The sequence below is a fragment of the Perissodus microlepis genome, chromosome 17 (genome assembly GCF_051167445.1).
Source record: "Perissodus microlepis isolate ML-2025 ecotype Zambia chromosome 17, ASM5116744v1, whole genome shotgun sequence".
In the NCBI taxonomy this organism is placed as follows: Eukaryota; Metazoa; Chordata; class Actinopteri; order Cichliformes; family Cichlidae; genus Perissodus; species Perissodus microlepis.
The window spans coordinates 2,804,482-2,828,099 of record NC_140477.1 but is presented as its reverse complement, the minus strand read 5'-3'; the positions used below and the strand labels follow the sequence as shown (position 1 = coordinate 2,828,099).

The 23,618-nt window shown below is 42.6% G+C and overlaps 1 protein-coding gene across 3 annotated transcripts in view; it reads right to left on the bottom strand.

Moving 5' to 3' along the window:
• rerg (RAS-like, estrogen-regulated, growth inhibitor) overlaps nt 1–23,381 on the bottom strand; it is a 57,858-nt gene extending 34,477 nt beyond the window's left edge. The window contains exons 1-2 of one of the 3 annotated variants that reach the window (XM_084909878.1): nt 23,022–23,381; nt 12,362–12,509 (exon numbers count right to left, since the gene is read on the bottom strand). In XM_084909878.1, the coding sequence (XP_084766004.1) occupies nt 12,362–12,422 (61 nt within the window). In that variant the 5' untranslated portion in view covers nt 12,423–12,509; nt 23,022–23,381. Of the gene's footprint in view, nt 1–12,361; nt 12,510–22,877; nt 22,982–23,021 lie in introns of those variants that run through there. The other 2 variants (XM_084909879.1, XM_084909880.1) reach the window with 2 other exon arrangements.
• Nucleotides 23,382–23,618: the final 237 nt, after the last annotated feature.

The following is a 23,618-nucleotide window of genomic DNA, read 5'->3' as shown; positions in this document are numbered from 1 at the left end:
TAAGCGAGACACACAGCGTACATCATTAGCCACAAACACACAACTATGGGCATGCTAAGATTTGTCACATGGAATGTGCATGGAGCTGGCTCTAGGGAAAAAAGGTTAAAAATACTTAACCAACTTAAAAAATTACAGGCAGACGTTGTTTTATTACAAGAAACCCACATGCCTGTCACAGGTTTGAATAAACTTAAAACACCTGAGTTTCCTAATGTGTTCTCAGCCTGTTATAATTCTAGACAAAGAGGAGTAGCAATTCTAATACATAAAAATATTAATTTCACAGTACTCGATACAGTTATAGATCCAGAGGGCAGATTCCTAATCGTCAAACTATCTATACTTAACCAAAAGCTAGGTATTGTAAGTATATATGGTCCAAATGTTGATGACCCCTCATTCTTCCACGGTTTTTTTAGTACACTCTCCGAACACCTAGACTGCACAATTGTTCTGGGGGGAGACCTCAACCTGGGACTAAATGAAGAAATGGATAGGCTCAATACAGCAGGAACTCAGCGTAACTGGCAGTCCACAAATATAATCAAACAGTATATGAGCGACTTTGGTCTTTGCGATGCATGGCGCTCCCTTCACCCCAATAGTAAGGAATATACTTTCTTCTCACATGTCCATCACTCCTACTCTCGTCTGGATTATTTTCTGGTCAGCAGCTCACTGCTGAGTAACATTACAGACACTGAGATTCATCCTATAGCTGTCAGCGATCATGCTCCTGTATCTTTAACACTAATACAGATGAATAATACTACACCAAGAAAAAACTGGAGATTTAATACATCACTGCTCAAAGACAAAGAGTTTATCAAATACTTTAAAAAAGAATGGACTCTATATTTAGGCTTTAATGACATTCCTGGAACATCAGCATCTGTCCTCTGGGAAGCAGGGAAAGCCGTGATGAGAGGTAAAATAATCTCTTTCTCATCACATAAGAAGAAAGAAGAAAACAAAAAAATTCAGGAACTAGAGAAAAACATCAAATCCTTAGAAAAAGCCTATGTGTCACACCAAGATCAAGAAATATTAAACAAAATACACAAGACAAAACTAGAATTAAATGAAATTATTAATAAAAAGACTAAATTCTTAGTACAAAGACTTCGCCTGCAAAATTATGAACACGGTAACAAATCCGGACAATTTCTTGCTAACCAGTTAAAAATCAATAAAGAAAAAACAACTATATGTGCTGTTAAAGATTTATCTGGGAATACAATATATGATCCTAAAAAAATAAATAACATTTTTAGGGATTTCTATGAAACTTTATATACACCACAAATAAACCCATCTAAAAACGAAATTGATCAATTTCTCGACAACATAACTCTTCCAAAATTATTAGACACCCAAGCAATAGCACTGGATTCGCCACTGACGCCAGGTGAACTCCAGGAAGCTCTGATAAGTATGCCCAATAATAAGGCTCCAGGTCCAGATGGTTTTCCAACAGATTTTTACAAAGAATTCTGGACAATTCTGGCACCAGTTTTTCACAGGATGTTGCAGGAAATCAAAGAAAATGGTAGACTACCACCAAATATGAACTCTGCAAATATCAGTCTCTTACAAAAACCAGGCAAAGACCCTGTATATCCCTCAAGCTATCGTCCAATATCCCTTATTAATGTAGACCTTAAAATAATCTGCAAAGCTCTCTCAAAGAGATTAGAGAAAATAACCCCCCTTTTAATTCATCCTGACCAAACTGGTTTTATAAAAGGTAGGCACTCATCAACAAATACACGTAGATTACTTAATTTAATAGACTACTCATGCAGTAAAAACACTGAAACCATAATATTTTCTTTAGATGCAGAAAAAGCATTTGACAGAGTTAACTGGAAATTTCTATTTGCAACTTTACATAAATTTGGTTTTGGACCCTGTTTCATAAACTGGTTAAAAATATTATATAACTCCCCAACAGCTTGTGTCAGAACAAATGACCAAACATCCTCCCGCTTCTCTCTTCTGAGGGGCACCAGACAGGGATGCCCACTCTCCCCTTCACTGTTTGCAATTTTTATTGAGCCATTAGCAGCAGCAATTAGACAGGCTACAACAATTAAGGGCATAAAATGTAAGAATATAGAACATAAAATCAGCCTTTATGCAGATGATGTGTTACTTTTTCTCCAAAACTCACAAACCAATATCTCTGGGGTAATTGCATTGATAAATTCCTTCTCAAGTGTCTCAGATTATTCAATTAACTGGTCGAAATCAACAGTTCTTCCGATTAATTGCTCCTTCCATAATTCTTCTCCTTCCCCACTGCAATGTGGAAATATAAAATATTTAGGTATTAATGTCTCTCCTAAACTTTCAGAATTAACTAAATTAAACCACATCCCACTTTTAAAGACAGTAGAAGGCGACCTGGCTAGATGGAAATCTTTACCCATATCACTCATGGGAAGGGTCGCCGCTATAAAAATGATGATCTTGCCAAAAATAAACTATTTATTTTCAATGATCCCAAATAAGCCATCACAAGATTGGTTCAGATCTCTAGACTCGTACATTTCTAAATTCCTTTGAAAAGATAAACCCCCACGTATCAGCTTAAAAACACTACAAAGGACCAAGGATAAAGGAGGATTAGATCTGCCTAACTTTAATCACTATTTTTTAGCCAACAGGCTTCAGTTCATCTCTAGATGGTTTAAACACACCTTCTTAGATGAACCTTGGATAGATGTAGAACAGGCACTATGTAATAACCTAGAAATTTCAGACCTACCATTTATCAGCTCAAACATCAAACGACATGAATGCTTTAAAAGCATCAATATTAGCTCTTCTCTGACAGCATGGTGGGAGTTTCTAAAAATGACAGAGTCTTCATTAATCCCATGCAAACGTACACCTATCTGGAACAACCCGGACATATTACAAAACAATAATATGATAAACTTTTCAGATTGGAGTTGCAAAGGAATTAAATACTTGGAACATATATTGGAAGGAACAGACTTTATTTCGTTTGACAGACTAGTTATACAATATGGGATCAACAAGAAACGATTTTTGGAATATCAACAAATTAAATCCATAGTAAAAAAGAAATTTAATCCCAGTGAAGCTGAATTACAAACACCACCAAGTGTGGTACAATTTCTTAGTCTAAAACCCCCCAAATTATTGTCTAAAATATACAGAACACTTTCTAAAATAGATGAATCAATATCCCTTCCTATTGCAAAATGGGAAGCAGATTTATCAATCAACTTAGACCCAAACCTTTGGTCTCAGATATGCTTAAAAACCTTTCAATGGATCAGAAATCCCAGTTTGCAATTAATACAATACAAAATATTACACAGAGTGCACTATACTGGTCATAGGATGTTCAAGATGGGCTATACGCCTTCCAACAACTGCTCACACTGCACAGCAAATACACCGGACAATTACATCCACGCTCTTTGGTTCTGTCCACCAGTTCAGAAATTTTGGCGTGAGATATGTGAAGACTTATCAAAGTGTCTGAAATGTAACATTCCAGCCTCCCCTTTAGTATGCTTGCTGGGCAACTTGGATGAGGTCACTGCAGAAATAAACACAGCCCACGTTGTTTTTACGGCCCTATGCATTGCCAAGAAAATGGTCCTCATTAACTGGAAAAATAAAAATAATCTTAATTCTAACCAATATAAAAACCATCTAATAGATCACATTAGTCTTGATACAACCTCTGCCATCACATTTGATCAATCCCTTTGGGCTCCTTTGATCGGCTTCATCACCTAGTGGGGGTGGGGGGTCATGGTTTGGTCCTGCCTTCGCTATTGTGGTTGATGTGGGGGTAGGGACGGCCTTAGGGCGTCTGGGGAGTCCCTAGGGACGTTTCCCTGGAGGGCCTAACCTGGGGGCTGTGGCCATGACCTGGTTAGAAGCTCTGGGGCTCTTGGATGGTGTTTTCCTTGTGGCTGCGTACAGCGGAGATGGGGGAGGGTCTGTGCTGGCGGACGTTGGTTACTGGCCTGGTAGCCTGGCTGCCCCTGGGAGGGTCCGGGACGGGCGTGGAGGCTTGGGGGTCTGGGGGTGCTCCGCCCCCCGGTCTGGGGTGCTGGCCGGGCCTTGGGGGCTTGGGTCCTGGCTGTTGTGTCGCCGGAGCAGTGGGCAGGTGGGTGCAGGGGGGCTCAGCCCCAGTGCAGGGGACCTCTGGTGCATCGGCCCAACTAGGGGGCTCTCTAACTGGTGGGGAGGTTGTTACATCTTTGCAGGTGGTCTCCTCACTACAGGAGCTCACTCTGCAGGTGGGGGGAGAGATATAGGAGAGGGGGAGAATGAACTCAACCTGGGTGTCTATTGTCTTGTGTAGTTTGGGAGATGATTGGATGATGGGGTGGGTGCAGTTTTCTCTGGGGTGGAGTCGGGTGGGCTGCCCCGGACTCTGTGGGGCTGGGCAGTGCTGCTGCTGCGGGCCCCGGTCCGGATGGGCCTGGGCCTCCTTGCCCTGGTGGGTTCCAGAGCGTGGGGGTGCCTACTGGGGTCAGCGGGGGAGCTGGCCCCAGGGAGGGGCCGCTTGCCCCTCCCTTTCTTCCCTCCCCATCCTCAGCTGCCTCCCTATTCCCGCTCTACCACACCCACCCACACACGCAGGGCTTGGGGTGCAGGTATGTCACCAGGGTGCAGGGGAGGCACTCCCCCTCTGTCCCCTTCTGGCCGCCTGTGCCTCAATTTTATTCTGCAACCTAGACATCCACATTACTCACACTCTCACATAACACATACATATAGGGCCTTGGGGGTGGGCACGTTTTACAGCATCCAGAGGATGGTCGTTGTACTCCAACCCACCTCTGGCGCTGGTGCCCTACCCTCAATTTTAAATGCATTTAGACACTGAGGGTTTTCGGGAGGAGCCGTGCTGCTCTCTGAGAGGAAGCTAGTACCATGCTCTCCTGAGTTTTAAATGCACTTTAGAACAGCACACAACAACATTACATATGAGCGGGCGTAGGGAGGTTTGAGGTCTTCACTCACCCCGGTTCTGTTAGCCGCCAGGGCTGGGGGGCTGGGAGGAGGTGCTGGCCGTCAGACTGGGGTCTGGGATGCGGGGCCTCCCTGCTACTGCAGATAAGGAGGTGGTCTGCTTGCCTCCACCCCAGAGAGAAGGGTTACATCTCCTGGGTCTAGGTGCGGCTTGCCCCTCTGGGGGTGGGGGTACCTGGACCTGGGATATAGAGTATGTTTGGGGAGTGCGACTGTCTGTGCAGCGTCTATTTGTGTCTGTCTACACGTTGGGTGAGTGCCGAGTATTTGGTTGTGCATATGGGGGTGGGAATGCACGTCTGTGTCCGCGTGTGCCTGTTTGTCTGTGTCTATATGTCAGGTTGGGTCTTAGACTCAACCTCTCTGGGTACATCTCAGGCCCTCTAAAGTACGGAGGCCTATCTCCCCTCACCACACTCCCTGCCGGTGGCTGATGCCCTTAGACGTTGGTGTGTTGGTGGTCCTTGTCATCTGGGGCTGGGCGCTCATGCATGTACCGGCTCACTCCTGGTGGCCGATTGGCGGGGCCGGGCGCCTGTGGCCCGGCTGGGCTCCTTCCGGGGGGTGGGATGCCCTCAGGCCTCTGGCCTCTGGGCGTGAAGCTCGGTCCTCTCTGGCACAGCTGGCTGCCGGCGGAGCCCGCGGGCACGCCACTGCAACCCCCTCTGGCCTCTGCTCCGTAGCTGCGGGGTGACCTCTCGTTTGGGGCTCTACTCAGCTCTTCCCAGGAGGGTGGCACGGTTCCCCCCCCCTTTGGTGGTCCTCCTCGGGTCCTTGTACTCTGGGCCCCTCTGGATATCTGGGGCCTGGATCTCCTCCATACCTGCTTCATACCCTGGTGGACGGGGCTATGGCTCCCCACACTCCCTAGCAGATCGTTACATGGAGAAACCTTTGGAATACAAGCATGCTGATCCACACAGGTATGCACACAGGTGTACACACGGGTGTTCACAGACGCGGACTACACCTTTCTTGGCTGCTGCCTCAAAGCACATTGTGCGCTGTCTATCTTGCGTGCTGCACAATATCGTTTATTATTTAGTATCTACTGTTATCTACTGCTAGCTAGTTTATTGTGATGGTGCTGTTTTTATTATGTTGCTCTTTGTTGTTTGCTTTCTCTTCTGTTTTTTTTTCTCCATACAGGTGATCCAGGCGTTTTGTTTGTTTGTTTGTTTTTTCCTTTCTTCCCCCCCTTCTCACCGTCTCTTCTCCCTTTGGTTTTCTTTCTCTCCCTCTCTTTCTTTCATTCTTTCTCCCTGTCCTATCCCCCAGTCACGTCTGTCCCGTTTGTATCAACCGAAAATAAAATAAATACATAATTATAATAAAGGTCAATCAAATGGACCAATATGGCAAGGCCATGATGATCCACTTGGTAAAATAAATCCGCTTGGCATCTTTCTTGGCCTTAAGACAACAATTCTGATGGCTAAAGATCCAAACGGGACACAAAAAAAAAAAAAAAAAAAAAAGAGATTATATTACTGTAAGTGTTACAACATCTAATCCATATTTTGTTTTTCTGCAAAAAGAAAAAAACAATACCAAATAATCTTTTTACAGTAGTTTTTCACAGTAGAGTCCAACACAGTAGTGTTTTGTTTTTGTGGCCTCGTCTCCCCTGTCCGCCCTCTGAATGTCTGTTTACATCTCCAGACCATACATCAGGCTGATCCACGGTCCTCTTCTTGGCAATGAATGTGGTAAGCAAGTGGTATTTCAGAAGCAGACACATTTTAGCTCACTCCTTTGTTTTTGTTCTGCTGTCTGGCTGTCAGACAGGCCAGTGAGAGGAGGGGAAGGCGGCATGTTTGAGGAGTGACGAGACAAGAGTTTTTACGAGCTGGCGCTTCACACGCCTTGAAGTTAACTTTCCGAAAGAATTTCCAGAGAAGTTACAAAGCACATTTCCCTCTGTTAATGTGAATGCTATATAAACAGACAGAATAAGTGAAAGCCAGCCTGTGAAAAACACTTTCTTACAGTTATTTTTGTTTATTAGTAATTACTGGCAGCACATTCACAGCAGAAGGAACAGAGCACACACGATCAGCTTATGAAGATGACAAAGGCAATAATACTAGTAAACATAATTTTAGTACTAACTTTGCTTTTTATATGTGGACTGAAACATTTAAGCTACACTAGGCTGAAGTCTAGGGAAAAAAATCACAACACCAACAATCAGATGACCCCTATGAGCAAGCACTTGGCAACAGTGGAAAGGAAAAACTCCCTTTTCACAAGAAGAAAGCTCTGGCAGAATGAGACTCAAGGAGGAGGACAGGAAAACAGACACATATGAAGAGAAGCCAGTGTGGGAGAAATCTGCTCTCTTTCTAGTCCCTGCCAGTACTCCCACTCCAGCCTTTTGGATCAATTGAAGGCTTCTCAGGGAGTTTCTTTTAGGACCACCTGATAATAATGAATTACAATAGTCCAGTCTAGAAGCAATAAATGCTTGAACTAGTTTTCACCGTTTCACTCTGAGACTTTCCAAATTTTGAAAGAAAGGCAGGAACATATCAGAAATTACTTCAGGATTCCTCACAGTGTTACTGGGGATACCATATTTCTAAAACTTTAGGGTTGAGTACAGTAACCTCAGTTTTATCTAAACTTAGCAACATGGATAGAAAAAGCTGAGTATCATTGGCATAGCAATGAAAATGTACGATACGCCTTTTCATAATACTGCCTAAGGCACAGGTGTCAAACTCCAGGCCTCGAGGGCTGGAGTCCTGCAGGTTTTAGATGTGTCCTTGATCCAACACTTGAGTATGAACTTATACAAAAAACAGCAAGATATTAAAAAAACTGTTTTATTGATTAAAAAAACCACACTATATCGGATTCATATCGGTATCGGCAGATATCCAAATTTATTATATCGGTATCGGACATAAAAAAGTGGTATCATGCCATCTCTAGTTTCAACAGTATGTCTTGGTTTTGCACATGATGAAATCTGTCCGAGGGTTTTTTTTAAAAGCAGCATATTTTTGTTAATTTAGTGATTTTTGTTTTTTGTTTTTTGTTGACCTGCAATACAAAATAAATAATTCTATATTAGTCATTTAATTGTTTAAAATTTTATAAGCACTTTGTTGTAGTGTGAATGAGCATAAATGTGAATACTGATTAATGCAGTTATAAATGCTGGCTAATCCATTCTAGTCTCATTTATTTGAGGGCAGCTTTAATGGCAATATTGGTAAATGGTAAATGGCCTGTATTTGTATAGCGCTTTACTAGTCCCTATGGACCCCAAAGCACTTTACACAACCAGTCATCCACCCATCCACACACTGGTGATGGCAGCTACATTGTAGCTACCCTGGGGCGCACTGACAGAGGCTAGGCTGCCGGACACTGGCACCACGGGTCCTCTGACCACCACCAGTAGGCAACAGGTGAAGTGTCTTGCCCAAGGACACAACTGTCCAAGCCGGGGCTCGAACCGGCAGCCTTCCGATTACAAGGCGAACTCCCAACTCTTGAGACACGATGGTAAGGCTCAAAAAATGTTAATATGAATTCCAGGCAAAGGTCCTCTCTGTAATATTCTAAAATTTATTATAACTGTAACAATCTGTCAGTGTGTGCAATAAAGAGCCTGGAAGTCATTTCTGCTGTGAGTCCTCTCTCTATACAATAGAACTGTTGAAAGATGGCGAGGCAGCAGAGGGAGAAAGTGCCTCTACGCTCAGATATTGACTGATGTTCTCTGCAGTGTTAAACATAATAATCTGCTGCCGTGTTTTTCCTAATACAGCATGTATTAAAAGTCAGAAATAGCTCATGGAACAGAATATTTACTTGATGTGCTGCACTCTGACAAATCAAACAATTTTGAGACACCCCAGAGGTCTGCTGCTGATCATTCGGAATAATCACAGCTAAAGTGAAAATACCACCGGTACTGCTGTCTAAAGTAAAGATGAAACACTGATACCTGACATTTTTTTCCAAGTTAAACTAAGTATCAGAAATCTAAAGCTGTTAAAGTGTTTGGAATCAGAAGGAACATTTAACACTCAAGGACTGCAAATTGTTCAAGGTTTTCGTTGGTTGAATTGATAGCAATTTGAACAAACCTGACAAAACATGTAAACAAACAAACAAAAATGCAGCACAAAGATGGAATTTAGTGTTCTGATTGAACACACTTCAGGTAGGTTAAAGACTGAACTGAGGGTTCACAACCTTGTGTTTAAAAGCTTTTAGCTAAACTGCATTGATAAGAGATTTATGAAGTTCACAGTACGGCTCCAAAACAACATATTAAATCTGCTTAACGTTGTTATTTTGCTTTTCCTCCCTGTTACAATGTGCGCGCAGGAGGAGTGTAATTTATTGCCCAAATGCAGATGTTTTCCCACTGAGAAGCAAACTGATTGATCTGATAGCATCTGCCAGTTTCCAGTGAAGGCCTATGTTTAGATGAGAGCTGCTCATTGCTGAAAGGATCACCAGGGCTACACGAAGCATCAGATGTGGCAACAATGCCTGTTGTCATGCTGTGCTCTGTTTTTGTACATTAAAATAAAGCAAAAGGGAGACATGCTGGTGACACGAGGATCAGGCAAATACAAAGCTGCAGCTGTCCACGTGAAGATCAAATGTCCATGTGAGAGAGGAAGAAACCTTTCATTGAGCAAGTGGCTTTGTCACCAGAAGAAGGAGCATCAATGTCATTGTTCTCAAGCTTGTTACAATTTTCTGTTCTTCTACACTTCTACAACAACTTAGGAGACGAGCACTCCACCAAAACTCTGGAAAAGGCCTGTGAGAAAGTTCTATAGCTCAGTCCTCGCTGAAATATTACCATTATCAGACTCCTTGAGAAGTTTTTCACAGACACTCAGTCTGAAAGGATGAAACCAACTGACTTCAGTGAGCTGTGACTTCTCTTTCAGAGTTATAATGAGCTGCAGTTGTACTGATATCTTGAGTAAACCACTGACTGGCCAGAATGACATAATGTATGTTGTTCTCAGCTGACTGCAAGTTTTATGTGCAACAAGTTAAAAACATTTGAAACATGCAAAAAAAAATATATATATATATCTGCAATACACCATCAACTGCACTTTGATTTTAGTACAAATGGCAAATGCTAACCCACTCAATAAGAATCAGTGTAAATAGAAACCATGAGGCATGTGAGGCCACATTCACACAGGCCCAGAGACTAATCAGCCAGAGAACAGAGCAACCTCTGGTCGCTGAGGAACAATGTGTGTCCTCTGACAAGTTGCTAAAGGTTGTTGGAGGTAGCTGTGGAACTGATTTTTAAACCCCATTCGATAGGTCTAGAGCCTGGTTAGTGACCAGTGGTTACTAGGGTTACTAAGTGTATACTCTGCAACTGGCTGGCATGTGGTTGCTGGTAGCCACTAGAGTGTAAAGAGGTATATGGTGCTGAATCAAAAACCGGCTCAGCTCACCAAGCAGAAAGTTTGAAAAATGCAATGCAAACTGGAAACAGAAAGTTTGGCTACAAAGTTAAAGTTGCACCCAAGCCCCAGTGTTTTCTCTTTGTGTTGGTTGCAGTGTTAAGGCCCAACATTTTCTCTGCAGGTGATTGTTCTCAACATTCATAAAGCTAAATGCTCCATTCCTGCAGACACCTGGAAATTGCATGGAGGTTGCAGACGTAACTGTTGCAATCTGCTGATGAAAGCAAATACAGGGAGGTTTTGGTGCATTGGAGGAAACCTCCAGCAACCACTCGCCAACTATTCAGGGAATATGGATTTTTCTCTAGCAAGCCGAGGTTGCAAGGGGGTCACTGACCAGCCTCTATTTCATTTGAGCCACTGTTTGTTCCAAACACAGATGTGTTAGCATGGCTGCAGACTTTGCAGCCTAGTCTTATGGCAAGGTGAGAAATAATCACAAAATTGCTACAAATAAAGAGGTTTTTTTCTTTAAAGTTTGGACAACTTTAAAAGACACATTTTTGTGCCTGTACCACTTAGGTTCTAATGAGTAAAAATATAAATAAGTCCTGAGTGTCTGAAGGCAGTTTCTATTGAAACTCCTGTCTGAAAGCACAGGGACAGCTGTGACTTGCGATTCATTGGGACATAAAGATTGCATGGTCATGGCTTTCTATCCAGGCACAGGACTCAATATATTACATCTTGCAAGAATTTCACAAACTGCTGTGAAATTTTTTTTGTACTATTTTATCTGTTTCCATCAGCTTTTTCACACGTATTTTGACAGTTGTGTGACTGTCAAAATACATGTGAAACACTGCAGGAAATAATCAGCAGTAACTGCTTGCAGCTGTTGGAAAAGTTATCAGTGAGGTGCTTTTCGTTTTGTTCTTAGAGAAAATGAGCAGTGACATGTTCATACATTGAAGACAGAAACCGGAACACTAATCTTATTTCCAGAAGTTTGGATGTGAATGACAGGCTAGCGTCTACAAAACAGAAAGTCGCAGTAAAAGACGGGAACTGCAGCAATGTGATTGACATGGACAGATGTCAGCTCCCTGATATATATTTTTTTTGCAGGGGGGGATAAAAACTTGATGAAATGATGAGCTTCCAGCACCAACATCACACTTTTCAGTTCATGGAAAGAAGCAGCAGATTCAAGCTTCAAGGTATGTTCTGAAGAAGAACCCAGACTTACGTCAGATGCCATCATCCTCACTGACGTGCTTCAGAGCTGCACTCCTTCCAGCTGGAGGCTATGAGCTCCTCAGTCGTTATACTTCTCAGTGCAGCACTTGAATTGACCTCCAACGACATTTTAATGGCCTCCTTTAACACAGAGGAGATCCCGCCAAGGCCTGTTTTCTAACATCTGATTGCTACATAGAAGCAATCAGGCTTGATTTTCCGCCAACGGGAAACACATGGTCTGTTTTATTACAGAGAAAACGTACACGGTGCCAGCTGAGCGTGAGTGGCTGCAGCTTATGGAGGAAAGCTGAAACCAGATGATAATGACTCAACTTACTTATCTGCGGGAATGAAGGCTTTTAAGCCAGACCGATAACAACCACCTACTGCATTGGTGACAATGCAAACAAAGTCAGTATGATTTTTACAGCAAGCATAAAAATCCTGAAGGGACGATGGAGGGAAAACACTGGAAAGCACAAACTATGAAGACACAATATGGCAACATTAATGAGGCGGAAGGAGATTGGGAACAAAAACCACATTTATGCACCTAGTCCTATGGTGAAGTTGTTTAATATATTAGTTTGAGCCACTCGAAGAACTAAAAGTGTGCGCACAGTAAAACAGTCCTTTGTTAGAGCTCGAACAAACACACACAAGCACACACTGATGTTTACCTGACTTTCCCACCCCGGCTCTGCCGAAGACGGCCAGCTTCACCTCCGGGCTTTTGGCCATGACAGCAGCTGTGACGAGAGAAGCTCAGCGAGCCAATCAGTGATCTCCGAGGTCAGCACCAAACATCCTCCATCCAGGAAGCAGCGTCTGAGGAGACGAGGTAATGTATCTTTAAGGTGCGTCTACGTTTAGCTCCACTGCAGATTCATATTAATGTACAGAATTCACCTGCTTGCTGCTACTACTGCACACTCACCCAATGTATATACTATATATATATATATATATATATATATATATATATATGTTCTTCCTCTACCCCCCCCATTTTTGCACATGTCGAGGAGCGTGTCAGGCTACATTTCACTGTGTGTTATACTTGTATAACTATGCATGTGACAAATAAAGAACCTTGAACTTGAGATTTCACGAAACATTTCCACCATCAGAAGTGAGTCACAGAGAAAGTGTTCAAGGAAGCAAGCAGAAGTAGCAGACTATGACTGAATGTGATGAAAAGGAAATAAATAGTTTTAGCAAATAAAATGAAATAATTCATACGTCAGTGTCACATCACTACTTGCAAATAAATATAAAAACCTGATTTTATGTGGACAAGGTTGCATAGATAACATGAAGATTGTGATGCTAGCAGCTCTTTTAAGAAGATGGCCACAAATTCAGGACCAAAGCATTTTCTTTCTTCCTTTTTTTTGTTGCAATTTTTGGTACTGAAAGGATCAAGTTCAGTCTAAAAAGGTGATGAGTTCATTGTGTACAGGTTAAAGAAAATATCAGTAGAAAGGCTGATTCACTTACTCAAAAAATGAATGAAACGATGTGAAAACATGTCAGCTCTCAGTGGAAAAGAATCATGTCTACACTGATATGGACTTTGTAATGTGTTAGAAATGAAAAGATGCCACATCGTTTGATGGAAATGAAAACGATTAACATGCAGAGAGAGGGCTGAATTCAAAAGTCAAAGTGAAAGTGAAAAAAAGGAGAATACCAGGAAAGGAGATACCAGCTTTAAAACACTATTAATCCATCAGCAGTCACCGAGGATGAAATGCACACTGCAACCTTCCTGCAGCTGTCATCTGTCTATGGAGCTTTAATCATCTGAAGGTGATGGCCCTCACACACCTCTCACTGTACCTCCACAGGAGAGAACCGATACAAATCACAAACCCACAAATCAGTGAGTTTTCCATTTCCAACAACATAGTGAAGTGAATGTTGGACAGTCATGTCCATCTTTTTTTAGGCTGTTGATCTACCCAGGCTATGGTTGTTTATGTTGGTGCATGAAAAATGTGAAGTGATAAAGACAGGAGAGAGTGGGGGAGAACACCGAGATCTGAAATCATCCATTCAAAAAGAAAACACCAGTACAGCCAGATGAAACAGCCACACGCCCGTCTGTTTAATAAGAAAACAAGCAGCTGTGGCGCTGTCTCTCTTGGTAATTGACTCTAAACTTCTGGCCTGATCACTCTGTTTTTCTCCTGGATTCCACTCGGACCTTTGACCCGAGAACAGATACTGACAAGGCTTTAATTCAAATCTTAGCTTGATGACTTCAGAGCAATCCTGGGACAAACTAGCAGGAGACTGCTGTGTTTCCCATTAGCACCAGTGCTGACAGAGAGAATGTAACACCCCAAGTTTATGTGGGAAGTCATGCTGTGTTTGGCTGGGCAGCTGCAGCTAAAGATAATTTTCATTTTTTCTCACTGCGCTGCAGTTTAGCAACGATATGTGCAGAAAAACATACAGCTTAGTCACAAATCTACTTGGGAAGCAAAGTTGTCGACATTATCTGTTCGCAAATCCTTTCTTCTAATGTGCTGCAGTGCAGAGGTGCAGCTTGTCAACCACAAGCCACAGTTAAAGGTACAGTATGTGGGAAGGGGCTACCTTTATTTGTCAGCCTGACTGTCTTTGAACACTTCAACACATGGACACTGAAGTAATCACTATTTCTGTATACCTGCCACCCGTGCAATGATACTCAAAGTAAGATCTTGGCTTGCTGTAGGAACCAAGATCTCCAGCTCTCACAGTCACCTGATGCCAGTGATCAGGAGGAGTGATGCCTCAGTTAATCCCGCTGTGTGTTAGTGAAAAAACTCTGGCAAGTGACAGTCTCCCCAGTTACTGAAAAGGTCAGACTGTGCCATGCTCAGAGAAAGTGTAATAAGCCAACAGCTACATCTCAGACTCTACGGGCCTCAGTCAGCATGTTGAATGTTAAAGTCCATGACAGTAGAATTAGAAAAACACTGAGCAAGTATGGCTTTTTTGGAAGGTTTTACAGAACATAGTGTCAGAACATGTAAACACAGCTTACGTTTGCAAAGTTTGATCTGAACAAATCATAAGACTTATGGATCAGTGGCGTTTGGACACATGAAACTAAAGTGGCAATAATTCAATTCAATTTTATTTATACAGCATCAAATCACAGCAACAATCACCTCAAGGCGCTTTATATTGTAAGGTAGACGCTACAATAATACATACAGAGAAAAACACAACAATCATATGACCCCCTATGAGCAAGCACTTTGGCGACAGTGGGAAGGAAAAACTCCCTTTTAACAGGAAGAAACCTCCAACAGAACCAGGCTCAGGGAGGGGCGGGGCCATCTGCTGTGATTGGTTGGGGTGAGAGAAGGAGGACAGGATAAAGACATGCTGTGGAAGAGAGACAGAGGTTAATAACAGATATGATTCAATGCAGAGAGGTCTATTAACACATAGTCAGTGAAGAAGAAACAACTAGTGCATCATGGCAATCGCCGAGCAGCCTACACCTGTTGCAGCATAACTAAGGGAGGATTCGGGGTCACCTGGTCCAGCCCTAACTATATGCTTTAGGAAAAAGGAAAGTTTGAAGCCTAATCTTAAAAGTAGAGATAGTGTCTGTCTCCCGAATCCAAACTGGAAGCTGGTTCCACAGAAGAGGGGCCTGAAAACTGAAGGCTCTGCCTCCCATTCTACTTTTAAATACTCTAGGAACAACAAGTAGGCCTGCAGTGCGAGAGCGAAGTGCTCTAATAGGGTGATATGGTACTACAAGGTACTGTAATAATATTACACAGCACCACAATTAGCAAGAAACACAAAGATCTCATGCCAGGTGTCCAGCACGGTGGTGGAGCGGTGATGATTTGAGCTTGTTCTGCACCTACAAGACCTGGGCACCTTGCAGTCCCCGAGCCACCCACGAACTCCTCTGTACACCAAGTATACGAGAGTCAAATGTGTGGCCAACAGCTAAACCCTGGATCATGCAATACGACAATGATCCCAAGCAGAGCAGCAAAACTACAACAGAATGATGTTGAACAGGCAGATGTCAAGAGACAACAGTAATTTGTTCTGTGAATTATTTTTAAATGTACACTCTAATTTAACACCACATAACTTTGCCGTTCAATAATTAAGACAGCCATTTATAGCGTGCTGAAGTTTGTCAGCCAAGTTTTTGAACAGATTTATCGTCAGTCACCGTTGTGTACATTACATGAAGTACAGACGATCCGTTTGGACTTCTCGCTCTTTGTTGGCTGAAATGAGCTACAGCAGGAAAATGAGAGAAAGCTGAAACCGGATCACACGTTCGTGTGCCCAGTTAAATAAAAGCTGTGCTTGGTTAATATGTTGCTGGCACTGACACACACCCAACTTCACACTGGCTGAAATTATTAAGTGGCCAGCATCCAGTTTTCTTCTCCTTTACTCCAGGCAGACGCTTAAACACACACATATGTTTTAAACTAACCTTTTCCCCTTCATAGCAACACACATATGTCTATATATGGTGTGACAGCGTGCCGCTCTGTGTGACCCAAGTGGAGATCGATCATCTGTCTACGTCTCCTACTCGGCGGGTGGTGTCACGGCAGCTGCCAGCATCTTTAAATATTTGTTTCGGTCATTGCTGATGTGGCTCCGATAACCAAACAGCACAGTCAAAGCAGTGAGTAAAACCGCTGCTGTAATAGGAATAATGACGTTGTGTTCTGTCCTCCCAGCTAAGTTTGTGGTGTTTGGCAGTTTCGAGGACAAAGATGAATCACTGAGTTTAACCCTGAGTGGCATTCTCCCACTGTTCAAGTTTGAAATGTGTCATTACATCTCCAACCAATATTAATATCACTGCCTCGGTGATGCAACATTGACCCTTTATTTCCTGAGTGCTTAGAATGAATGAAACTGCCACATTTAAACAGAGTCATTAAGGCTGGGTCTAAAATCAAGTCACAGACTCCCATGTCTTTAAGACAGAGGAAGCATGTTTACAACCTGGTTTAAAACAAACAGTATAGGGGTACATTTTTCACATGACCCACCCATTTAAATGCTATTAAGGCTTAAAGTTCTGATTAAGTGTGTGGCTGCTTTTAGAGACAGGCCAGTTCATCTTGTTTAGTCTTTGTTTTAAAGGACACTCTGAGCAGTTGGCTGGTTAGTTGCTCCAGTAAACAACGTGTCGACACAGCACTCGCATCAAGGCTTTAAAATGGGACTTGACAAACCAGTGGGTGACATCACTGTAGCGACATCCATCTGTTTTGCAATCTATGTCGATAACGTGGTCGTCCTATGTATAATAAATGGTGGAACCACAGTCTCTCCCCTCTGTCTATTCGACGCAGTAGGAAGCAAAAACATGGCATTGAAGACGAGCGATCTAACCAAGGTTTTTTTTGTGAAACTGACGGCACGTACGCTTATCAGTGTAATCACAATCAAACGGCACTTAGATCCCACCTGTTAAACAAGCTCTGTAAAATATCAGATATGAAATAACACTAGAAACTTATTGTGGCTACTCTGTTGCTCACAGGGTTTTACATAGTTCCACATATTTAAGTTGGGAGACTTTTTACAGTCTCATCCTGATCTCGCAGCAGGGATCTTTTGCATATTAGGTAAACACTATGATATGGAGCCATCAGATATGAAATGATACTAACAACCAAAAACAACTGCTGTCTGTTTACAGACTCATCGCTTCCTTAGTTTGCTGTGTACCATAATATACCGCTCAAAAACTGACATTTTTCCCATGGAGAGACTCACAAACCTCTACATGCTGTGCAACCACACCCTGCAGCGCAATGGCTGCCATTAGTTATCAGAATAAAACTCCTGGACCCGTTGTCAGAGCCCATGCCGGTGCAGTGGGTCCTGGATTCCTCGTGGTGCGCAACAATGCCCAGCTTCGTGTTCCTAGAGCAGAGGTAGGCAACTCCAGGCCTCGAGTGCCGGGGTCCTGCAGGATGTCTCCTTGATCCAGTACAGCTGATTCATCTTGATGCATTCTCAATCATCCAGGTAAGTAAATCTCCAAAAGTTGATTCTGTTCATCTGGACGTAGTGTTTTGTGGGAGAAACGTTTCGTCAATCATCCAAGTGACTTCTTCAGTCTCAGCTGATTGCAGGTTTCCCCAATCTTATAAACAGGGCATTTGCATAATGACTGAAACCAGCCCACTGAGGGAACAATGGGCTGGGAGGTCAGTCCTTTAATCTTAATTATGCAAATTCTCATGACCATTGATCAACAACCACTGATCAATGGCCATGAGTACCATTCACAGAGAGTTGGGGAATGGCTGCAATCACAGCATTGTAAGATGCGAAAGATGTACCCTTAGGCCCCTCCTCGATTCAGAGATGGTCTTTCCCTTTTCACGTAAATGGCCTCCTTGGGGGTTAATCAGATACAGCTGATTCAAATTGTTAAGTGACCTCTTCAGCATGTCTTGAAGTTCTCCAGAGGCCTGGTAACGAACTAATATTTGATTCAGGTGTGTTGATCAAGAGTGATAATTAAAACCTGCAGGACACTGGCCCTTGAGGCTTGGAGTTGCCCACCCCTATCCTAGAGGATAAAGGAAGTGACACCACTGACGAACCCCCAAGTCTTTCTGACCCAAATTCAACAGAACGCCTCTGGGATATTATATTTTGGTCATTCCAACGTTTCCAGGGTGAGAGGTAGGGTACACTGTGGACAGGTCACCAGTCTTTGAAAGAGCTAACATAGAGAGACGGACATTCACTAATCTAATCTGAGCTATCTAATCTGTTTTGTTATTGGTGTCTATCTAACACCTGCATTATAAAAGTCTGGACAGTTTGCTTGAGGGGACATGAGTATCTACTGATACTGGAGTTCGCTGTGCACCAGACCTGCTGCTACTTCTGTAAAACACACCCTCTGTCTTCTAAAATGTTTATTCACTCCATCAAATGCTAGCTATAAGAATTAGTAACATCCATAACAACCGCGCTCTAAAGGGAGATAAAAGCTTCTCTTTTAGCTCCATGCACAGTGTTTACACAGACAGTAGATGCTAAAGGAAAAGTCTTCAGTTGAATGTAAACAGGACATGAAGGGAATATGTATGGCTGTTACAGCACTTTTTTTTTCTGCCTTGTTTCTCACTTTTACGCTCGTGTTTGCTCTCCCTCTGTTTCCCATCTCGCACACATTGCTGTAACCGCACACATTGCTGTAACCACACACACACACACACACACTGCTGCAGTGATCCCTTGTTCTCCCACGCAGCAGCAGGGAATCACCACTGAGAGGAAGAAGAGAAGCACAGAGACGTGTCTCCCTATCGACTCGGCCATTCGTCTTCCTGTTTTGCCTTTTATGGCCTCCACACCTGCTCCATCCTTCATCCAAACACATACATGTACACACACACACACGCACACACCTCAGTCATGCAATGAAGTCACAGGATGATCTGCTTTAGTGAGGCTGAGGTGTCTTCTCTATTTTACTCAACACATGTAGAGCTTTCTTTTGACAGAGAGCAAATTCCAGTGGCTGCCAAGACAAAAACAAATGATATGTTGTTTCAACATGGATCCAAGGTCAAAGAAACATAGGATCAGCCAGAGAAAGGAAAAACAACAGCTATGAGCCAGGATAAGCACTACAAGTAAAGCAGGGATGCATTTTAAAGAGCAATTTTTCTCACATTCTGAAAGACAACAGCCTGTGTGTTTGCCACCTTTATGTGTCAAACGTGGTAATCACTATCAACTTCATCTCACCTGCATGCGGTACAGAGGTAAGACAAGCTGTGACTAGCTTGGCTGACCTTAGCACTGCACTCGTCCAGCGCTAACAAAGGTGCATTTGCATGTTGTCTCTTGTAAATATGGAGCCTCCTCTTTTTCTTCTGCTCTTTTTTAAAAAAAAAAACCTGATAAAAACCTGGCTAGCTGAAGTCTGATACTGTTGTTGGATAACAAATCACTGCTTGTTAGAACTGATTCTCTCAACTGAATCTGGAGATGGGGAAAAAAGAAGAGGGAAAGACAGCTCTCTGGATTTACTTCAACAAGTGAGTCTTTACCGTGACTGTAGTCTAGCTTAACTAGCATGCTGTAAAGACTAGTGAAAACTGCTGGCCCAACTTTTTCTAAAGTTAATAAAAATGATCTTTGGTTCAACTAGAAGTGCCAAAAATTCAGTTCCTTAAGGTATTTGTCCTCTGTGGGAAATTCATCCATCTGAATACAAGAGTTACAGATGTGTTTACTTTGACTGACAGGCAGCTACAGCCAGTGAGCGCCTGCCAGGCCTTCCCTCCACTATCTGGAATTCTTGACCACGGTCGTACACAGATTTCCAGATCAGCCACCCTGTGCTACCCCGGCAGTTCATTATATCTGCCAGGCTTCCAGTGTGTTATTATTTGTGCCATGTTGCTATTGTCAGTATTGTCTGTTGCCTATTGTGCAGTGTGCATTGAGAGCAAAGAAGTGACCTGAGCCCAATTCCTTGTGTGTGTACAAAATACTTGAGCGATAAAGTTCTGTACTGTTAGCTGACATGCATGTCTGTTTGTCGCATATATACGGCTTACGAATGCATTTCTGCTGGTGTTGCTTGTCTTAACCAGCAGTTCCCAACCCATGGGGCCGGTCCGTGAGTCGTTTGGTACCAGGCCGCGAGAGTTGAGGCTCGGGTGTGAAATTTATGATTTTTCAGGGTTTTTATCGTTAACTCGGTTTCCCTGGGTCTTTTCCCGGATTTTAGGAGGACACTGCTAATAAAGTTACACAATTACACAGTGAATTCGTGTTTATTATTATATTTACAAAATACCACAGTTTTTGTCTTGGTCGTATCATTTTATTTTGTTGTATTTATCTGCGACACCTTAAAGGCCGGTCCGTGAAAATATTGTCTGACATTAAACCGACCCGTGGTGCAAAAAAGGTTTGGGACCGCTGGTCTTAACTAGCAACACTACCAGTCTTAACTAGCCAAGATGCTACCGTTGACGCACCACAGGAACTACGTCCATTTTATACATCTAGTTTATTACAGAAAAGGGTCTTTTTTTCTTTTCTTTTTTGGCTGGGTGGAATGACTTCATTCTCAGACAGTTTTTGAGCAACACATGGTAACGGCAACGCTTTAGGAATTCACAGCACCAGACTGTTGCTAAGCTAAGCTAAGCTAAGGGTGTCCAGACTTTATAGGTACAAATGAGCGATCTCAGCTAACTTCCATCAGGAGACTAAATAAGTGAATTTCTGTATTTTCTACAACATTCCTTTAAATTGAGTTTCAACGTTAATTAGAACATTCTTAACAAATCAACATAAAAGAGGCGAAAGACAAACTCGCTGTGTACAGCAAAGGTTAAATACAGTCAGCACTAACTACAGCATGTGATTAGAAATGACTACAAGATTAGAAAGCAAATCCTGTGATCCTCATCAGACTGTCTTAATAAACTTTTCCATAATTGGCTACATAGCCAGTGCTGTCAAAGTGTTTCTGTGAAGCTGTTCTTGTTTACTTTCAGGAAAAGCAAAAACTTTAACAGAGAAATTCAAAGACTGATGATTGATGGACTCGATGCCCTCTGTCCAGGATGCAGCAGTGTGCTTATTTTGACACGTGGACCTCTGCTCTGCAGCGACTTCATCCAGACTGTCAAACTGGGCACGTGTATATATTTTTTTCCACTGTGTGCCCAGCTGGCCTTTTTGTAATTTTTACCCTGAGAAATGAATCTGGGTGGTGGTGCTGTGGTTGACTGAGATTACAGACCTCAGTGCTCCAAACCAAGGGAGGAGACCTGCTGCACCACAGGCTATAGAAAGACGGCAAACCACAGGCCTGTCATCAGAATATACAGTGAAATGGTGCGCAGCCTCTGGAGGGAAACTAGTGGGGAAAATACTTCTGCAATGCCCTGACTCTAAGAAAACATTTAAATTATATTTTTAGTTAAGTAAAAGCCAAAAAAAGCCACCTAGATTTTCAGTAACGATCCAGACCAGGCCTTAATATTATACAAAAAAATTCCAAAAATTTCTACCATATGGTGACACTGGAACACCAACCAGGGGTGACGGGTATCTGTCACACGTTCATCATCCTGATACATAAATAGAAGTAGGAGTGGCTCAGTATAAAAGCAGAACTCTTCACAACTCTTCTAATAAATTTCATTCAAGTTAAAGTAAATAAGTTTGGCCTCATTTGACCTGTTAACAAATAAGTCAGTGCGTACTCTGAGATTTCCTTAGGAGCAACTTTAACATTGAACTCGATACCATGCAGAATGGCCCCATCCTGGACATCATACTAATTTATATAATATGTTAATGATGTGTTGCTGTTATCTATGCATTAGTGTTAACATTAAAGTCCATTGTAACTAGTTGCAGTGGGTTTTTTCTTATAGGTTAACACGTGTTTATGTAATCATAATCGGAAGTTCAGTTCAAGGGATATTAAGTAGCAAAAACAGAGTATGTCGGTTGTACTTGTGTTTTTTAGTAAATGCACCAGTTACAATGCTTCATCAGAAGGCAGAGACTATAGTGCATGCTTCACAGCTCTGTTTACAAAAAGGACTATTATACACTTATTTAAGCTATTATAAACACAATATAGCAACATTTATCTCTGTTTTAAATATAATGAGTACATGCATATTATTTTTCATTATTATTATTACTATTTAATAATTAATTATTATTCTTATCTGGCCTTCAGTCCAGATTGAATTGATTGAAATTCAGTGCATAAGCAGTATATCAAAGCCACTCAGCATTTACTTGCCCCTCTTCTTCTGCCCAGTTTGGCAGGCACCAGTGCTGGGTGACAGGACCCTAAATCCCATAAAGATTTGGCCTGTTCTGCAGTACTCGGGGCTGCCCATGAATGCGAATGGAGAAGGAGAAGGGAGATCAAGCAGCAGAGTAACACGAAACTGCATATTCATAAAGACTGAACTCTTTTGGTTGTATTACAAAACTGGATTCTGGCTTTCTCTTTCATTGCTCCATTTTAATTTCCTAAATAACTGACTTGCAAGACTTTTCCAACTTGCAACACGTCATTAAGACCACAGACTAAATTACATTAAGCTATGGTTAAGGTTAATTTAAAGCAATCCCAGCAACACTTAGGATAGACTTTCCCCCCATGAGACTCAACCTCACCTCAGGAAACACGAGCTTCCTTAAAAGGATTCCCTCAGCTGCTAATATATCAGACCTCTTGGCCTGACCACAAGTCTGATCGCTTCCACGCCTCTATATTGCGGGGATTTCACCTCACGAGAAAACACCGGCAGGGCGACTCACCGGTGACCGCTGAATTCAGTAGTAATTCCTCCGGTGATGAAATCAAGAGGACAGAAATGGGGGAAAGAGAGGAAAAAAAGAAAGAAAAAAGTTGACAGGTCCGATGATCGAAAATATTGTGTCTGACCTTCTGAGGTGCAGATGCGGACGCTGCGCACCTCTGGGCAGAGGGGGAGGTGAACACGGATAGGTGGATGGACGGGTAGATGGAAGAGGAGATCCTGTCTGTGCGGACCGAGCAGCAGCTCTGACGGGGATGAATGAATCCCAAAAACAGAGCCTCAGTGGAAATATAGAGAGAGGAGCTGCTGGAGTTCCCGACACTCTGCTGCCTCTGACCAGGCTGATGCTGCGTGCCGCTGCATGAGCACAACGAGGGGGACAGCGGCCTCTGGTGGCGGGGAGCGATAACACAGGCTTCGAGTTTCTAAAGGGAAATGCATGTGTCAACACTGATTTTACGCCATATCCATCAAAGGTTGGGACATGCAGAAAGAGAAGAAGTCAAAACTAAGACAAAAATACTGGATAGTAAATTTCTATTTCCTTAATAATTTAATAATAAACACAATTGGCTACATTTTAAATGTGTCTGAT